Source organism: Hippopotamus amphibius, chromosome 14 (genome assembly GCF_030028045.1).
Source record: "Hippopotamus amphibius kiboko isolate mHipAmp2 chromosome 14, mHipAmp2.hap2, whole genome shotgun sequence".
Lineage (NCBI taxonomy): Eukaryota > Metazoa > Chordata > Mammalia > Artiodactyla > Hippopotamidae > Hippopotamus > Hippopotamus amphibius.
Genome location: NC_080199.1, coordinates 71,435,656 through 71,453,020, shown reverse-complemented (window position 1 = coordinate 71,453,020; position 17,365 = coordinate 71,435,656). Strand labels below are relative to the sequence as shown.

General features: G+C 34.1%; 1 protein-coding gene across 8 annotated transcripts in view; it reads left to right on the top strand.

Annotated features, from left to right (window-relative positions):
- The window catches only part of PDS5B (PDS5 cohesin associated factor B), a 198,183-nt gene that overhangs the window by 107,272 nt on the left and 73,546 nt on the right, over positions 1–17,365 (top strand). For all 8 annotated transcript variants that reach the window (XM_057707515.1, XM_057707514.1, XM_057707513.1 and 5 more), the window contains 6 exons: positions 425–570; positions 3,083–3,234; positions 4,491–4,604; positions 10,590–10,671; positions 14,268–14,316; positions 16,533–16,672. In XM_057707515.1, coding sequence (XP_057563498.1) covers positions 425–570; positions 3,083–3,234; positions 4,491–4,604; positions 10,590–10,671; positions 14,268–14,316; positions 16,533–16,672 — 683 coding nt within the window. The remainder of the gene's footprint in view (positions 1–424; positions 571–3,082; positions 3,235–4,490; positions 4,605–10,589; positions 10,672–14,267; positions 14,317–16,532; positions 16,673–17,365) is intronic.

Below are 17,365 nucleotides of genomic sequence, written 5' to 3'. Positions count from 1 at the left end.
CCTAGTTAAGGGATAGAAACTTGAATTCTCTAGCCTTTTCCCAATGGAACCGCTTGACTTGAATATTTTAACCATTTAAACAAAAACCAAAAGTGAAATATTTAACATTGTTATACTTCTTGGTTCATTTATATGGTTTGTTGAATAAATGAGTTTAGGAATTCCTTAGTCAACTATCCTGCCCCACAAATGGGGAGGGGATTTACTACTCAGTTGCATGTAAGCTACTGTATTTTGCCTGAAGGAAGACCTTCCTTCCTCCTTCCTTCTCGTTCTCCCTTTCTCTCTTCCCTGCTTCCAATTTTTTTGAAACATTGAACCTTCTACTTAGGTTTTGTTTTTGTTGTGGTTTACTTTCAAAGGTCTTATGCAGTCTTTTAGTTGTCAAAGTTTCATTTTAATCAAATAAAATTTTATCTTTCAGAGTATCTTAAAGTGAGGTCACATGACCCCGAGGAAGCTATTAGACATGATGTTATTGTGTCTATAGTTACAGCTGCTAAAAAGGATATTCTTCTGGTCAATGATCACTTACTTAATTTTGTGAGAGAGAGAACATTAGACAAACGGGTAAGTAGGGATAATAATTATTAGCAGGTTTGCATTTTGAATACTTGAAGTTTAATAGTATTTCATTTGAGATTATTGAGATTTAAATGTAATTAGCGCTTTTTGGGGGGAGGCATTTTAATATCTAATGTTTATGAGAAGGTTTTACTTTTTGTTACATTAAATTTTATTAGTTTTTCGTTATTAGGATTATTTTTTCTCATCCTCAGAGTGGGACAGCTCTAAGTGGTAGTCGGATGTTTAACCTGTACACTAGTTTTGATAAGGGACTTTAAAAAATGTCTGTCTGTCTGTCTGTCTGTCTGTCTGTGTGTCTACTTATTGGCTGCATTGGGTTCTCGTTGCTGTCCATAGGCTTTCTCTAGTTGTGGCAAGCAGGGGCTACTCTTCCTTGCAGTGCGTGGGCTTCTCAGTACGGTGGCTTATCTTGTTGTGGAGCATGGGTTCTAGGCACACGGACTTCAGTTGTTACAGTACGTGGGCTCTGTAGTGTGGCTGACGGGCTCTAAAGCACAGGCTCAGTAGTTGTGGCACACAGGCTTAGTTGCTCCGCGGCATGTGGGATCTTCCTGGCCCAGGGAATGAACCGGCGTCCCTTGCATTGGCAGGCAGATTCTTAACCATTGTGCCATCAGGGAGGTCCCGATAAGTGCCTTTTATAAAGGCCTCTGAAAACAACTTTTCTCTTTTTCCTTTCGTATGGGTATCAGTTCGTAGTCCTCTAGCTGATCATATTATACTTTCTATGGAATAGAAAATAAAAGATGTTTTCAATGTGACAAAGCTAACCTTAGCAGAGCAGCATGCTTCTAGCTTATCTCCTGTGACCCAAACCTTCCTTCTTGAGCACGGAATAGCTCCACTTTTTAGTTAGTGGCTTCTGAAGAGGGAACTATGTCTTATGTTTGTATTCCATGTTGCCTGGAATGTATTAGGCACTCAGTGAGTGTTTCAGTGAAATACTTTCTCCCCTACTCCCCGTTGCCTTTCCTTCATGCCATGAATTTTACAGGCTTAGACTTAAGAGTAATTTTGGTGAAGGATGAAAATTTTTGATGTATTTAGGGGTTAAGTAGCAAAGAAAGTGGGGGGCCTCTTAGTAGTTATGACCAGCTTTAACTAGGTAAATATAGCATTTTGATAGTCGCCTATATGGTCAATTGGGCTGTCTTCATCATTTAATTCTCTCTTTGCTCATGCGGGTTGTGGGTGGAGAATAGATGCGCAGGAATTGCATGGTTTTCCCTGCAAAGCTGTAGGTATTCAGAGAAACTTATTTTAATTGATAAATTTAGGCTTGTTTTTATTGAATATTTCAGTAGAGTATTAAACAATGAAAAGGTCAAAAGCTATAAAGAAGGAAAAGGAGGTTTGCATCATGGTAGGATAACAGCCTTCCAAGTGTTCAAGTAATCATTTTCATAGTTACACTTAGAATTTAAGCCAAGTTTTTATGTAGTGTTGGGATCATAATTCATGTATGTTTTTGATCATCATGTTGTGTTCATCATAGGACTGCTTGGTTCATTCATATAAATATTGAGTACCAAAAAATAATTAAATATGTTTATGTTACTGGCAGTATTAGAATATGGTCTATGTGTAAATTTTCCCTAAAGCAGCATTTTCTGGAAATTTGAGATAAAATTTTTACAAACATATTAAATTCTTATTTTATGAGTAAAGCTTTTAAAGCCTTTTATTTCAATATGTATGTAGTGGATGGATGAAAGAAGGACTATTCTTCAGTGTAATTAATTGAAAGAAAAAACCAAGAGAAAAATGTTGCTATGAATGACAGACTACAAAGGAAAAATGAATAATCTTTGCAGATTCATGAAGTTCTAAATATTACTAATATCCTACTGATTATAATGCTGTTGTGTTTATGTAAATTTTAAGATTAAACTCATAACCAAGATAATTAATGTTAGATATACTATAGCAGATATGTACTTATTTTAAAAAATAGTTGAATAAATACACTTTGTTATACCTGAACATCTTTCCCAGATGTACAAAATGAACCACTGATTTGTCTTTACATTTAGCATCTGATAAAACCACTATCATATATACCTTTAATACAGGTATACTTAATATTGACCATAAAGTAATTTGGAAAAAAATCTATAAGGAATAGCTCACAGTTTATCCACTTAACTGTCTTTACCTTTTAAAATTTGGTAGTATGCTTTTCCCTCACTAATTCTAAGTGACATTACGTAGATTGTGATCGAGTGTTTATTTTTAGGGGTTGGTAACGGGTTTATGATATCAAAGCATTAAAATTCTTTATACATGTTAATAGATGTCTGTGCTTGACATAGTAGATATATTAAAATGAGACTTGTGTTTTTTCATACCGTCATTACAAATTGATGTCCAGGAGCTGAGGTATGATGAAAATATATTGTGTAAAGTAAATACAAAACTGGGAAACTAGACTTTACTGAATTAATATAATGGAGGCATTTTTAAATTACAAAAAAAGTTTTGTTTTTACTTTAAGTGGAGAGTGCGCAAAGAAGCCATGATGGGACTTGCCCAAATTTATAAGAAATATGCTTTACAATCAGCAGCTGGGAAGGATGCTGCAAAACAGATTTCATGGATCAAAGACAAATTGCTACATATATATTATCAAAATAGTATTGATGATAGGTAAGTTAAAAGACATCACATGTAAAATGTCTGGTGCTTTTGGTATTATATAACTTTTATTGAACTGTTGTTTTAGGCAAACAGTTTTCTTTATAACTTTAAACTCCCTCCTCAGTTTTTACTGCAAGTTAAAGGTAGTGAGTGACTAGTTGCTTTCCCACCAAAGCCATAAATGAAGTAGTAATGTACATATAACTTAAGGGATGGATACGTCTTTTATGGTCATTTTCATGCACTGTGTTTTAACAGAGTAATATTTGAAAGTAGGAATGTATGTAAGTATGATTTAAATTTTGTTTAATGTTAACTTTTTCAAATAAAATTTTTTCAAATAAAAATTTTGCAAATAAATTTCAAATACACACCCTCTGGATTTAGACATTTTAAATAAAAACAATTCCTACTCAAGGCTAAAAAAGTAGTTTATAAATTTATGTAAAAACACATTATCTGAATATAATCTTTGTATTTTTCTATTCCAGTTTGTAAGGTTAGATCTTTTATGGAACCTAACAATTTAGTAGTTAGTAGACCTGTAAATCCTGCTTGCAATCTGCATTGATTTGGTGAATTTTTAGTGAGATCCAAATGATCTTGCCTATAACAGGTCAGAATGAACAAATTAAGAACCAGTAGGACATCTTACAATTGTATGAGGTATAAGAAGTAGAAACTGAGTATATTAGGTTGATATTATCTAAGAAACTTCATAATTATTGCTTTTAGAAAATTGACGTTTTTAAGCTCTTTGAGTGTGTGGCATCAGTGCACAGAGATTTGCATTATGATTTGATAGCCCTGTCCTCCCATTTTCTTCTTCTTTTTCTTTTCTTTTTTTTTTGTACTTTTATCTAGGTCTTTCTTCATGATGATCACTATGAAAACTCAGAAGAATCTTAAACTTTTCTTTATAGTTTTAACTTATAAATTGTTAGAGTTTGTCACTTGGAAGGTTCTGGTGTAGTTTTTTAACCCTTTATTATTTAGCCAATGAAATTGAGTCCCTGGTATATAACTTGCCCAAGGTCATGCAGGAGTAGCTATCTTAGCTAGGTATAGGACTGTTTCCAGTACATCCAGCTAAAAGTTTTTTTTGCCTCTTCTTCTTATAGAAAGAAATCTTTCATTTGGAAATCTCATCTCTACTCAGAAAGAAGCTCTTTTATATGTGTTTTTTATGTGTTTTGGAAATTCATATGCATATTTAATACATGCATTTAGAGAAAGTAACACAGTACTTTATATTTTTTTCATAGATTGCTTGTTGAACGGATCTTTGCTCAATACATGGTCCCCCACAATTTGGAAACTACAGAACGGATGAAATGCTTGTATTATTTGTATGCCACACTGGATTTAAATGCTGTGAAGTATGTTTCAAATGTCAAACTCTGCTCTTTCCATCTTTTTGCAATATGTTGGATTTTATGGAAAAGAAAACAGTTGCATTTTTAAATGTCAGTTTATGTAATGCAAACATTATTTAAATGGTCAGACACAATAAAATACTTGGATATTTTTTTCATAAAGTACTGCTGCTATTAACATGAGATTAACCAGGATTTTTGTAACTAATTGAAAAAGAGCTGATTGACATGAAATCTTTTAGGATTTAGTTTTTCTCTCTTCTGATTTTCATATTGTTGTCTTAAGAAATGTTGATGTACTTTTTGTTTTTGTTTGTATTAAGGCATTAGAAAGGTCCATATTGTGAAATTAGTACTTTCTTATTTTTCATCTGATACTGATTTGAATTATAGTGTAGGCAGTAGGATGTATATTTTTGTGCTGCATAGTCTGAACATGGTGTTATAGTTTGGCATAAAGGTAAGCACAAATACATTTTTATGACCATGTTTCATTCAAAAAGTGCTTTTGAATGCTTTTATAGGGAATTGGCATTTTGGGAATGGAAGAGGCATTGCTAATTGAACCGTACTGAGGCTTAGGAAATCGAGGCCTAGAGATTGATGTGCTCTAGGTTTCAGAAAGTGGAGATCCTTAGTATTCCAGTAAATGTATAACTTAATCCCTAGCTAATGGGGATTAAATACTTAGAAATTAGAAGTCTGAGGAGCTGTATATAATTTTCATTCCTACCACAGCTTAATGGGACTTTTCATTTAACTTCCCCCATGGAAATTATTGTGTGTGCTATTTATATCTTTCATAGAAATGTTGAGAAAAGGGTTGTAGGGGGAGAAATGTACATTTCTTGATATCCACTGTACTTCAGGCACAGGAATATGTGTTAACTGTGGCTGCTTTTCTACTGCAATTGGTAGAGTTGAGTAGTTTCAACAGGGACCTTATGATCCACAAAGCTTACAGTATTTACTGTCTGGCCTTGTATAGAAAAAGCTTGGCAACTCTCAGTATAAGTTTTACACATGATGAGCTGAATCCCACAGAGATCAATTAACTTGCACAAAATTACACAAGTAGTAAGAGACAAAGCCAGAATTTGAACTCAGTTCTGCTTGGTTGCAAAGCTCATTCTTTTTCCACTGCATATAGTAAACTGTGTTACCGCTGTGTTTAATTGATTGTAAAACAGAATTTTCATGTGCTAACATCTGTGGAATTCGAATACATCCTTTTCTTCATGGTGCAGTTGATGGCCTCTTAGAATGGGTGAAATATGATATGTATGCATCCCATTTGAAACAACCTATTTAAATCATACCCTTGACTCAGTTCAGCTGTCATTCAGGAGTAAAAGTGAATTAAAGACACTTACAAGCAAAAAATGAGAGTTCACCAGTCATAAATGCTACTTGAAAAAATTACTGAAGAATTAAAAAAGCAAATTGAATCCAGAAGGAAGGAATAGGATAAAGTTTCTTTACAAGGAGTTGGGGTCTGGATTAAAAAGTAGCTGAGCATCTGGGCTGTTATTGAACCAGCAGTATACCACTGCAATGATATGTGAACTCTCTTGAGAGTCCCTGGGATACCCTGCCGCATGCCTGGGTGGACCCTATCAAATAACATGTTAAGATGGCAGGTAAAGTGTGCTAATGTTCTTTTGTCATATAAGAGTGAGGACAGACATGTTGAGTAGTTAGGCCATAAATCAAGTGTGCGTATTGAAAATTTGAGCCACACCTGAAAGATTAGGATTTGAATGTATAACTTCCAAATCCATAGGAGCAAAAAATTAATGAAAACTTTAATACCAGAAATGGAAAAGAAAATAAGAAAATAATTGTAAATAGACTACACAAAACATAAATAGCAGTTTCAAAACTAAATATTTTTGTCAGATATCATTCATCACTTAAATGACAAGTCCATTTGATTGAATTAAAAAGTAAAAATGGTGACATAGGAGATATACTGAAAAATAATGCCATGGAAAAGTTGAAAGTAAATTCCAATCTTTGGATCAGTTGATTCTACAAAAATCGTTGGTGAGTGAATGAATATTTATCTCTTTTAAGTTAAGATACTTAAGATATATATATATATATAATATTTTTAAAATTATTTTTTATTTTAATCAGCTTTTTGAAATTAACTGACCAACTATACACCTAATGCATCTTAACATTTTATTACTGATACTTTAACTATCCATTTATCTGTGATTATTTTCTCCGAAAGTCTTTACATTTATTATCACGAGGTAGTTAATACACACAAAGAAATCACAAGTTTTGAAGCATAGTAATAAAACTATCTGTGAATCTCCCATCCAACTTGTGAACACTTCTATCTTTCATCCTGCTATCTTCCTCCCAGAGGAAACCACTAGCCTTAATTTTGTGTTTCTCATTCCCTTTAAAAAAAATAGTTTTATCATATGTATGTATGTATTCCTTAATATATTTTTAATTTTTTCTTGTTTTTGAACTTTATGAAATGGAATAATTGTGGGTATAGTCTTCTGTTACTTTTTTTTCACGCCACTCTATTATGTTCCTAAGCTTTATCCACTCTATAATATATAGCTTGTGGGTCATTCATTTTCACTGTGGTATTGGATCACTCTGTCCTTAAACCACAGTTTTATTCCATCATGTTGACATTGCAAATCTGAGTCAATGGAAAGTATGGACATTGTATTGTTTCCATTTTTTAATAATACAGATAGTACTACTGTGAACATTTTTTAATTTAGTATATGCATGCAAGGGTTTCTCTAAGGTATGGTTATGAATGGTTCTCAAATTTGGCTACATGTTGGAATCACTTGGAGAGGTTTAAAACATACTGACACATGAATCTTATCCTGAGAGTGTGATTTAATTTGTCTGGAGTGTAGTATGGGCATTGGGGTTTTTAGAAAAGCGTTTCTGGAGGTTCTAACAGGCAACCAAGCTTTAGGATCACAGGTATACAGCTATGAGTGGAATTGCTGCGAATGCACGTTTTTAGCATTATAAGCTAGTCAAATTGTTTCCCAATATGATTATACTAATTTATAATCTTACCAGTGGCTTTTAAGTTTCTACATCCTCCTAAACATTTTCAGGCATCTTATTTTTTTGTGAATCTTTCGGGTGTTGAATTTTGTCTCATTTTTTTTTTCATTGCCCAGAATATTAATAATATTGATGTTTTACTTAATGTTTCTAATTTCACCACAGTCCTCACTACTCTGTATTATAACACCTGTCCTACTTCATTCATTTACATTACTATTCTAGCCCAGAAAAGTCATTTGAAGTTGTGACCTTTCATTAGTTTGAAAGGTATTTTAAAATAGCTGCTTGGCAGGTGGGTTCCTGCTAAGAACCTAGTTTGGTAAGGATTTTTCTTATTTACTGAAAGAGCCATATATTTTATTCTATGAGTGTGTTCTTTTGGGGAAGACAAAATACTTCCTATATTTTAGACTTTTTGATGTTTACCCACTTTTGGGTAAGTCCCTAAGTTAACTAAGTATCTTGATTATTGGAAAGGAGAGTAGAGGCAGGCTTGAGTACTCTCTCATCATGGTGTGTATTTCCACCTCCCCCAAGTTTCCCAGTACAACTGCCAGTGACAAGAGCAAGCGGTAGTATCAGGTGTCCTGGTTGTGATCTTCTCTTTCGTTCACCAGGCTCTCATCTAAACAGTTGTGTACTGCTGAGTCTGGTGGGTAATTTGCCAGTTGGGAGAAGAAGGTTGGACGAGAGCTTCTCTTAAACATTTGGACAGGTTTCTGACTGTAGCCCAATGGTAGTTATCTTTTTCTTTGAACTGATGCAAACTTGTGGTATGTTGGTGCAAACAAGGAGAAGCTCTAGTGAGGGAACAATTTGTTTACTTATAATGTCAGTTAACAAATATGAGTATCCAGGCTGTAACCAGATTTTTTCACATTTGTTTAGTGACAGAGCTGGAATTCAGGCTAGTATTAAATAAATGGATATTTGTCTTCCTATTGTATTAATAGTAATATTGCTTCTACTAGTACAACTTTTTTTCCTTAAGTACTGCTTAGAAAGGCAGAACACAAGGACAAATTGTCTTTGCTGGTTAATGTAATGTAATTGAAATGCTCAAGAGGTTGCGCCTCCTGAATTTTATAATACAAATTCTTAGTGATGGTCACTTTTAAAAAAAATAAATTTATTTATTTATTTATTTATTTATTTATTTATTTATTTATTTGCTGCGTTGGGTCTTCGTTGCTACATGTGGGCTTTCTCTAGTTTTTGCGAGTGGGGGCTACTCTTCGTTGTGGTGTGCAGGCTCCTCATTGTAGTGGCTTCTCTTGTTGCTGAGCATGGGCTCTAGGCACGTGGGCTTCAATAGTTGTGGCTCATGTGCTCTAGAGCACAGGCTCAATAGTTGTGATGCATGGGCTTAGTTGCTCCGTGGCATGTGGAATCTTCCCAGAGCAGGGCTCGAGCCCATGTCCCCTGCATTGGCAGGCAGATTCTTAACCACTGCGTCACCTAGGAAGTCCAGTGATGGAACTTTTTGATTTAAGCTATAGGCATAATAGTTTATAATAAGCTTTAGAATTGCTTAAGATTTCATCTTTAAATTAATAAATATAATAGGTAAGATAATTTATGCTTTATTTTTCTTCTTTAAGTGAAAGCAAGTTTTGAAATCCAAGGCCTTCAGAAGTTATAAGTAGTGATAAAATGTATAGGTAGGGAGATAATTCATTGACTTAAGAGTTCAGAATTAATTTCACAGGTGACTGTTTCTTTGAAAATTATTGTTTTAATTACATAACTCTTAGCTGTTAGATTTTTACAGTTTCTCTCGATAATGGTCATTTTTGTTTTAATGTTTACATTCCTAAGTGTGCCAGTTAAACTTTATGGAACTTTAGTAACTTGAAAACAGTAAAGTATAGCTATTTTAAGATGAAAATGCCCCAGTACTGTTATTTTGCCAATACCATGTTGAAAGGACTACTGTAAAGGAAATTGTGTCCAAATTTAAGCTAATTTGTCTTTAAAAAATGCAAAGGTATTTTTAAAACATACTGTTGAGGAGAATGAAAATAATAAACAATTAAGTGCCTTGTCTATCAAAAGAAAAAGGGTATTTTTATATGGTTTCATAGGCTTCTGTATTAAATTACTCTTGCCTTGCTTCATATGTGTGATAATGGAGGTTAATGGAAGTATAGATAATTGAAAACAATGAGAAGTATTACTTGGCTTTGGAAAATTTCCTTTTCGGAATTTTAAATATGAGTGGTTCTGATATTCTATAACTTAATATTTAAATAACATTAACTATTCTCTATGATTTATGTATATTTTCTTGAGTACCTATGTAATTTTTTTTTATTTAAATTTCTGCCTGAGAACAATAAAAGTGTTATAGGGACATCAAAATTTTTGCCATATAAAACAAATATTCACTTATGTACATATAATATAATTTATAAATAAATATTACTTATAAATAAAAGTATATAATATGTATTATATAAAATTATAATATTTTTGTTTCAGGAAAAAATATCCCCATTCAAGGCTCACTCTTTTCTGTTTATGTCTTTTATTCCTTTTCATCCTGCCTGCTATTGAATACAAGACCTTACTCCGTTAAATATTGCTTTATTTCGCAAGTTTGTAATCTCTGCATTTAATTGCTATGCCCTTACCCACAAACACGTTCCAGTTAATGATAGATTTTCGCTATTTTTGTACAAAAGAAAAAACAACCGCTACTAATCCCTTTCTTTTGATATAGCCATCACTCAAATGTTATTATCTCTTATATTTGACTCCTCTTTTTCTCTTCATGTATCATCAGTTGATTAGTCCTGTAAATTTTACCTCATCTCTGTTATCTCCTTTGTAATTTGAACTTTTAGAAATAATTAATACGGTTGGAATATTCTGGAAGGATTTTTATCCTGTTTTGGTACTGAAATTTATGTGTGTGTTTTTCAGAGCATTGAATGAAATGTGGAAATGTCAAAATCTGCTCCGACATCAAGTAAAGGATTTGCTTGACTTAATTAAGCAACCCAAGGTAAGTTATCACCATTTCTGTGATGTGTTGAACAACTGTTTCTGTGTGGAACACTGCTGAGTCTAGAATCTATGATCTCTAGCTTAGAACACTGAAATTTTTAGGAAACTTGTTGCGTAGAAAAATTTAAATGTACTATGTCTGCAAAAGGTTATACCCGACAGGAAAGAGAATGTGCTTCTGTGTATGCAGAATTAAGCCTTTTTTGGTAGCTTTAAAATTAAAAATTTAAAACCAAAACAATAACTCAGCATTTAAAAAAAATTATTTATTTATTTGGTAGCTGCATTGGGTCTTCATTGCTGTGTGCAGGCCTTCCCAGTTGCGGTGAGCAGGAGCCACTTCTCACTGTGGTACATGGGCCTCCCACTGCTATGGCTTCTGTTGTTGTGGCACATGGGCTCAATAGTTGTGGCACGTGTGCTCTAGAGCTCAGGCTTAGCAGCTGTGATGCACAGGCCTAGCTTCTGCTCCAGGACCAGGGCTCAAACCCGTGTCCCCTGTGTTGGCAGGCAGACTCCCAACCACTGCACGACCAGGGACATCCCAACTCAGCATTATTGAAAGCCTAGAAAATAGAGTAAAATTACACTTAATTTTGCTACACTAAAATGCTCCCATCATCATTGTATAGTCTTATGGTTATAGAAAGTTTTAATATCATGTAATTTTAGTTTAGTATCTTGATATTTTTACTTACAGTTAATACTATGGTAGTTTTAATGTATTACCTGATCTTCATAATTATAATTTAACGGTGGTTATTCATCTAGTTGATGATGTTTGAGAACATTGTATGTAGGCCTATAAAAGGTATAATTCATCTAAAAATCAGTGTGCCTGGTCATTTAAAATTGCATCCAGGTAAAACAATGTAGTGTTATTTTTTGTTTCTTTTTCAGTGCATGGTGGACCCTCCCTCCCCTCCCCCCCCTCCCCCCAAAGTACACCTCACTTTCATAAGACAGAGGTCAATAGAATGGAGTTGTTTCATCTAAGGGGAGAAAATTTCCAGTGTAAATCTTGCCATTTGCCCTAAAAATCAAAGAGCTAACGGTAGTTGTTTGAGTGATTTACAGTGACCTTACTTTTTTCTTAACCTCTAAATCACTAGTAATAAGGCATTTCATAGCACTTGTTTGCCTGATTGAAGCTTACAGATGAGGAGCATTTTTGTTTTATAGGTTAACAGTTAACCTCTTATGGTTTATTGAACGTAATTTAACCTGCTGTGATTCCTGAATATATTGAACCTGTTAGAATCAGTTTTTCCTTATAGTCAGTGACTTAAAACTAATTTTAGAGATTCTGCTATTTCAGTACTTTCTGTGTGAAGACTGGAAATTGGAAAAATCCCAGTTAAGTTATTGTGTTTCAGCTAATAAACATGTGTTTTAGTCAATGTTATAATGTAGGGTTAGTGTTTTTCAGATAAGCTCTGGATAAAGTGCCCTTTTTTGCCACCTAGAGACATATTTATTTACTTCCTCTAGATAAAGTTGCAAAATATTATTTAAGAATGTGAAATGTTCTTATTGGCATGTGTATAAAATTATTCCTGATTTTAGGCATTATTGAAGTCAGAATAGCAGCCGAATAGCATAACTGTGTAGATCATATGTTGAACAGCATGATATATGAGACTGTAATCAAAAATAACTGTGTTTTTGACTCTCACTGTCCCTTTAAAACTTATTTAGTGGACATTTCCTCCCCTTGCCTGTTCATGAGACCCTTGGGAGGCTCTCATGCCATTCCTGTTCAGTCTGTGTGAAATAAAATACTATCTCAATTCAATTACAATGTTTTATTCCCTTCTACTTTGTGGTATTTTCCTTTAAATTATCTTAAAATAATTAACAAGTTATCCAGATCAAAGAGGGAATTCTCATTCATGTGTGGTGGGGATGAAGAGGAAATAGCATGGAGGGGGATAGTGGAATTCTAGTGAAAGGAGAATTAATAGTCTTTCATTACTTAATATTCACTTTATACTGAGAATTGTAGTAGATATTATAGAGTTAAAATTAGGGAAAAAAATACAAAGCTGTGTTTAACTTTTGGCTGTTTATGATTCTGCCTATTTTACGAGGAATACTCTTAGATATTTACTAATCAGTATATATTTCTTTGGCTTCTTCATTATTCCTTTTGATTAAGATAGTTTTTATTCTTTCTTAGCAATGTGGCCCTTCTACTTCATTTAACTAAATTGATTTGCTCAGTGTCACTCAAAATGACTCTGTAATTTGCAGTATTGTACTTTGTTGGTGATGTTTCTTTTTTTATGTGGATCAGCTTCTGGAAAGGCCAGCACCACCTCTTTCCCCCCAAATTGAACAACAGTAGAAATCTTATGTTTCTAGTTAGAGCTATTAAGTTCCAAATATTTGGGAATTAACTCTTGCACTCTGTTACTCTCTGTCTCTCCTTCCTCTTAGGAAGCTCCTTCTCAATAGGGACAGTTTATTTGTTTATTTTTTGACTTGTTGCCTCCACCCCAATGTTTTTCTTTGCTTTTTTAATTTTTTTGGCTGTGTTAGGTCTTTGTTGCTGTGTGCGGGCTTTCTTTAGTTGCAGTGAGTGGGGGCTACCCTTCATTGTGGTGCGTGGGCTCCACATTGCCGTGGCTTCTTTTGCTGCAGAGCACGGGCTTCAGGCACGTGGGCTTCAGTAGTTGCAACACATGGGCTCAATAGTTGTGGCTCACGGGCTCTAGAGCACAGGCTCAGTGATTGTGGCGCACAGGCTTAGTTGCTCCGTGGCACATGGGATCTTCCTGGAGCAGGGATCAAACCCATGTCCCCTGCATTGGCAGGCGGATTCTTAACTGCTGCGCCATCTAGGAAGCCCCCCAATGTTTTTCTAGCTCACTGTTTTACAAAGTTGCTCAATGACATTTTTTTAAGGAACACTCATCTGATGTAATGAATAACTAGCATTCTTAGAAACATCTTTTATACACATGACTTTACAAAGTATGTTACATGCAGCGCAATGTGATGAACACATTCATTCACTGAAATACTACCCTGATGTAGCAAACAACTAGCACTCCTAGAAAAATCTTTTGTACCTGTCAGGGGCATCTTAATTGTCTTCATCTGGTGTCTTCCTGGTGGCTTCATGACTATGCCTTATAATCCTCAGGCTTAACAATTTTAGGAATACCTCAGTTCAATCAGAATTATATACTTAATTGTCAACTTTTTGTTTGAGATAGGCTAAAAATGTGAAAACCAACATTTCCAGATTATCTTGTTCCTTTTTTAAACTTAGTTGTCCTCTTCTTTGAGTAATTCAGAAAAACCAGATCTCTCTGTGTCCCAAAGGGTTGGTGCAGCAGTCATCTGTTTTTGTTTTGGAGGCCGAGAAAACAGGACGAGGGAAGAGGTGATGACAGTGGCGTCTGACTTCTCGTCTACCTTTCATTCAGTTCATCTGGAGTTTAAATGTGGCTAAAGAAGGAGCATATAGTGGTGGTCAGAGCATGGGCCTAGAGCATGAGTGGGTTATGCTTACTTAACTCTCTGAAGAACGTAATGAAGATTATTGTTAGGAGATTTTAATTTTGCATTTTTTTGTGTAATTTACAGACAGATGCCAGTGTCAAGGCCATATTTTCAAAAGTGATGGTTATTACAAGTAAGTTATTTCAAATATTATATTTAAAATTTAAGGTTTTTTTGAAACATTTCTTATAAAATGTTTCTTGGAGTTCCATTTTAGGCTATGATCATGTAGGAAAAGATTAAAGTTTTTTGATATACTTCCCCCCCCAACACACTCAGCTTTCCTTTTTTCCTGATTTTCATTTATTTTGCATACTACACAGAATTATTTTGTGTGTTGATATGAGCAAGAGCTGGAGACAGATTTGTTACATAAATTTGTTTTTGAGAATTCATTCAAATTACTGTGTAAGCTTGCCATTAAAAACTGAATCTGTGCTTTGGTATTGCTTGCTGTAATGTGAATCTATCTGAAGTTAATTTCATTCTGAGCCAAAATTTAGAATGAAGGATATACCTAATAACCACAGAAGAGCTTCTTTGAAAAAAAAAGTTAATTTGCTTTTTTGCTTTTAATGATTTCAAATAAAATGTTATTTAATTGCCTTTAACGGTAAATACTAAAGGATTGTGTAGCACATCTCCATTGTTCAGGGCAGGGGTACGGAAAAATAGATGTTTTTGCAGGGCACTTGCTTTTCCTCTCACCTCAGAGATCACTGTGTCTAGCATTTGGATGGAGGGAAAATCAGGAACACCTGGAGGAAGCTTCTACTGAGCTTCCACTTGGTAGTAATAAAGAGTTCTTAGAGTTTTGAGATGGTTAACAAATATTCCAAGACATTGACGAGAACAGTAACCTAATTCTTTGGACATTAGACTAAGTGATAGAAGTTTTAGCATGAGTAGAAAGTTGAGACCGAAAAATCTTTTAGTCCTGAGCAGTTAAACATAAATTAGTTTTCAGTCCCTTTGGATAATTTAAGGCAAGTGATTTTGTGCAATTGCTTTTCCATAGTTATTTCCCTGGTGGTTTGGCTGTGGACACTATTCCCTAAAGGAGATCGTCTCCTATATTCTTTCTATTTTTAACCCCCGTCCATTTTCTTCCAAAAGTACAGTATATCCCAGATTCTGTCCTGAGAAATGCCAGTATCCTGCAGGCGTTAATAGTATTGTCAGAAAAAGAGTTCCATGGTCAAGTATGTTTGTAGAATCCTGAATTAAAGGGTTTTTTTGTTATTGTTTTTCCCTTTCTCCCTCTATCTCCCCTCCTTCCCTCCTCTCTCTTTCCCTCCTCCTCCCTCTACCCCCATTTCACTTTCTTTTTGTTTTGTTTCTTAAATGATGTGCTTTATTGTAGCTTTTAATATGATGCCTGTATGTTATGGAGCTATAAAGTGACATTTTTCAAAACTATTGACAAACAGTACAGTAGAATTTTTGTATTATAGAAATATGGAAAGGTCATACAGTCAAGTAGTTAGGGGGGACATTCATTCTTATTATATTCAGTCATCTAGCCAAGAGTTAAAATGAAATTTCATGGCTGTATTATATAAACTTGAAGACTGCATTTACTACATTCATATTTTAAGATTCAACAAACTTCTACTACTTTTATTAGAGTCCATAGTGCTATATTGTAATTTCTGTTATTAGAGGGATCTTACCTAGTCTGGTTCTCCATCACAGTTGTGAGTAGCCAGAAAAAAAGATGCTAGGATTTTATTAGCTTTCATAAGTGTTTTGATACAATCATGACATGTCAGGAGAGTAGTATAAAACTTGTCTTGGATTCTACAAGAACTCATCCTTTCTCGTGTGGTGTTGACATATCCAACACCTGGAACATGTTGCTCAGCATGCGTTGGTACTAAGCAGCATGCGTGCGCGTGTGCATTCTCTCTGGATGGTTTAACAGTAAACAGAGCAGTACAGGAAAATGGTTTCTTCAAGGTAAAATTTACTGATCTTGATCTCTTGCTATGAATTACAGAAGAACAATGTATGCAGCAAGTTCAAGGGACAGTAATGAAGTTGGTATTGTTCAGGTTGACATTTACTGCCTTTAAGTATCATAAGGAGTTATTTAGAAATAGCCAGTTTGGTCTTTCTCTGCATAGATGGTCCTCCACAATGATCTTATTTTATGTTTCTAGGAAACAGATTTTTGTTTGTGAAAATTTACTATTGAAAGTGCTCTACAATTTTTATCTCATTAAATTCAATGAATTTGTAAGTTAGGATTATTCATCAAAGTAATAAAAAGAATGAAAAATGTTGATCTTTTATTATTTCGAGGAATTGCTAAAATCGTATTTTAATTGAATTTTAATTTAATTTAAGGAAATTTGCCAGATCCTGGTAAGGCTCAGGATTTCATGAAGAAATTCACACAGGTGTTAGAAGATGATGAGAAAATAAGAAAACAGTTAGAAGTACTTGTTAGTCCAACATGCTCCTGCAAACAGGCTGAAGGTTGTGTGGTAAGGAGAGAAATTTAAAAGAGCTCATATTTGGAGAAACCCCTAAATCTTTTTTAATCCCCTTTTGTAAAACAAGTTATATTTGTTATGTAAAATTCAGAAAATATAACAAAAATAGCAGTACAGTTAAACTGTAATCCCTCTGTAGAAACAGTTAATATTATGGTGTATGTTCTTCTAAAATAAGATTATATTGTACCTATATCTTTGTACATTTTAGTTTTTCATTAATTAGTCTTTTTTAGTATTGTATTTAGTAGCAATATAGAACACCATTGAATATATGTACCATAATTTCTTGAACGGTCCACTTTTGTTACACGTTTACATTTTTTCCCAGTTTTTGATTAATGTAAAGAATACTTAATCTTTATAGCTAAGTAATTTTACACAGTCTTGATTTCATTTCTTTAGGATAAATTCAGTATTGGCCAGTGTCATTGTTGGGAACAAGCAGAACTCAAACAAAAACATCATTATTTTGATAGGATTTGTAAAATTGGTTGCTAGTCACCTGACCATTTTTTCTGCTTGTCTGTATTAGCCATTCTTTATTTCTTTTGTAAATTGTGTGTTATCTTTGCCTATTTTTCTGGAATACTTGTCCTTATCTCATTGGTTTGTCATGGCATTGGTTTGTCATGGCATTGTATGTTCATTAAGCTACAGATAGTTTTCTATCTGTTGTAATTT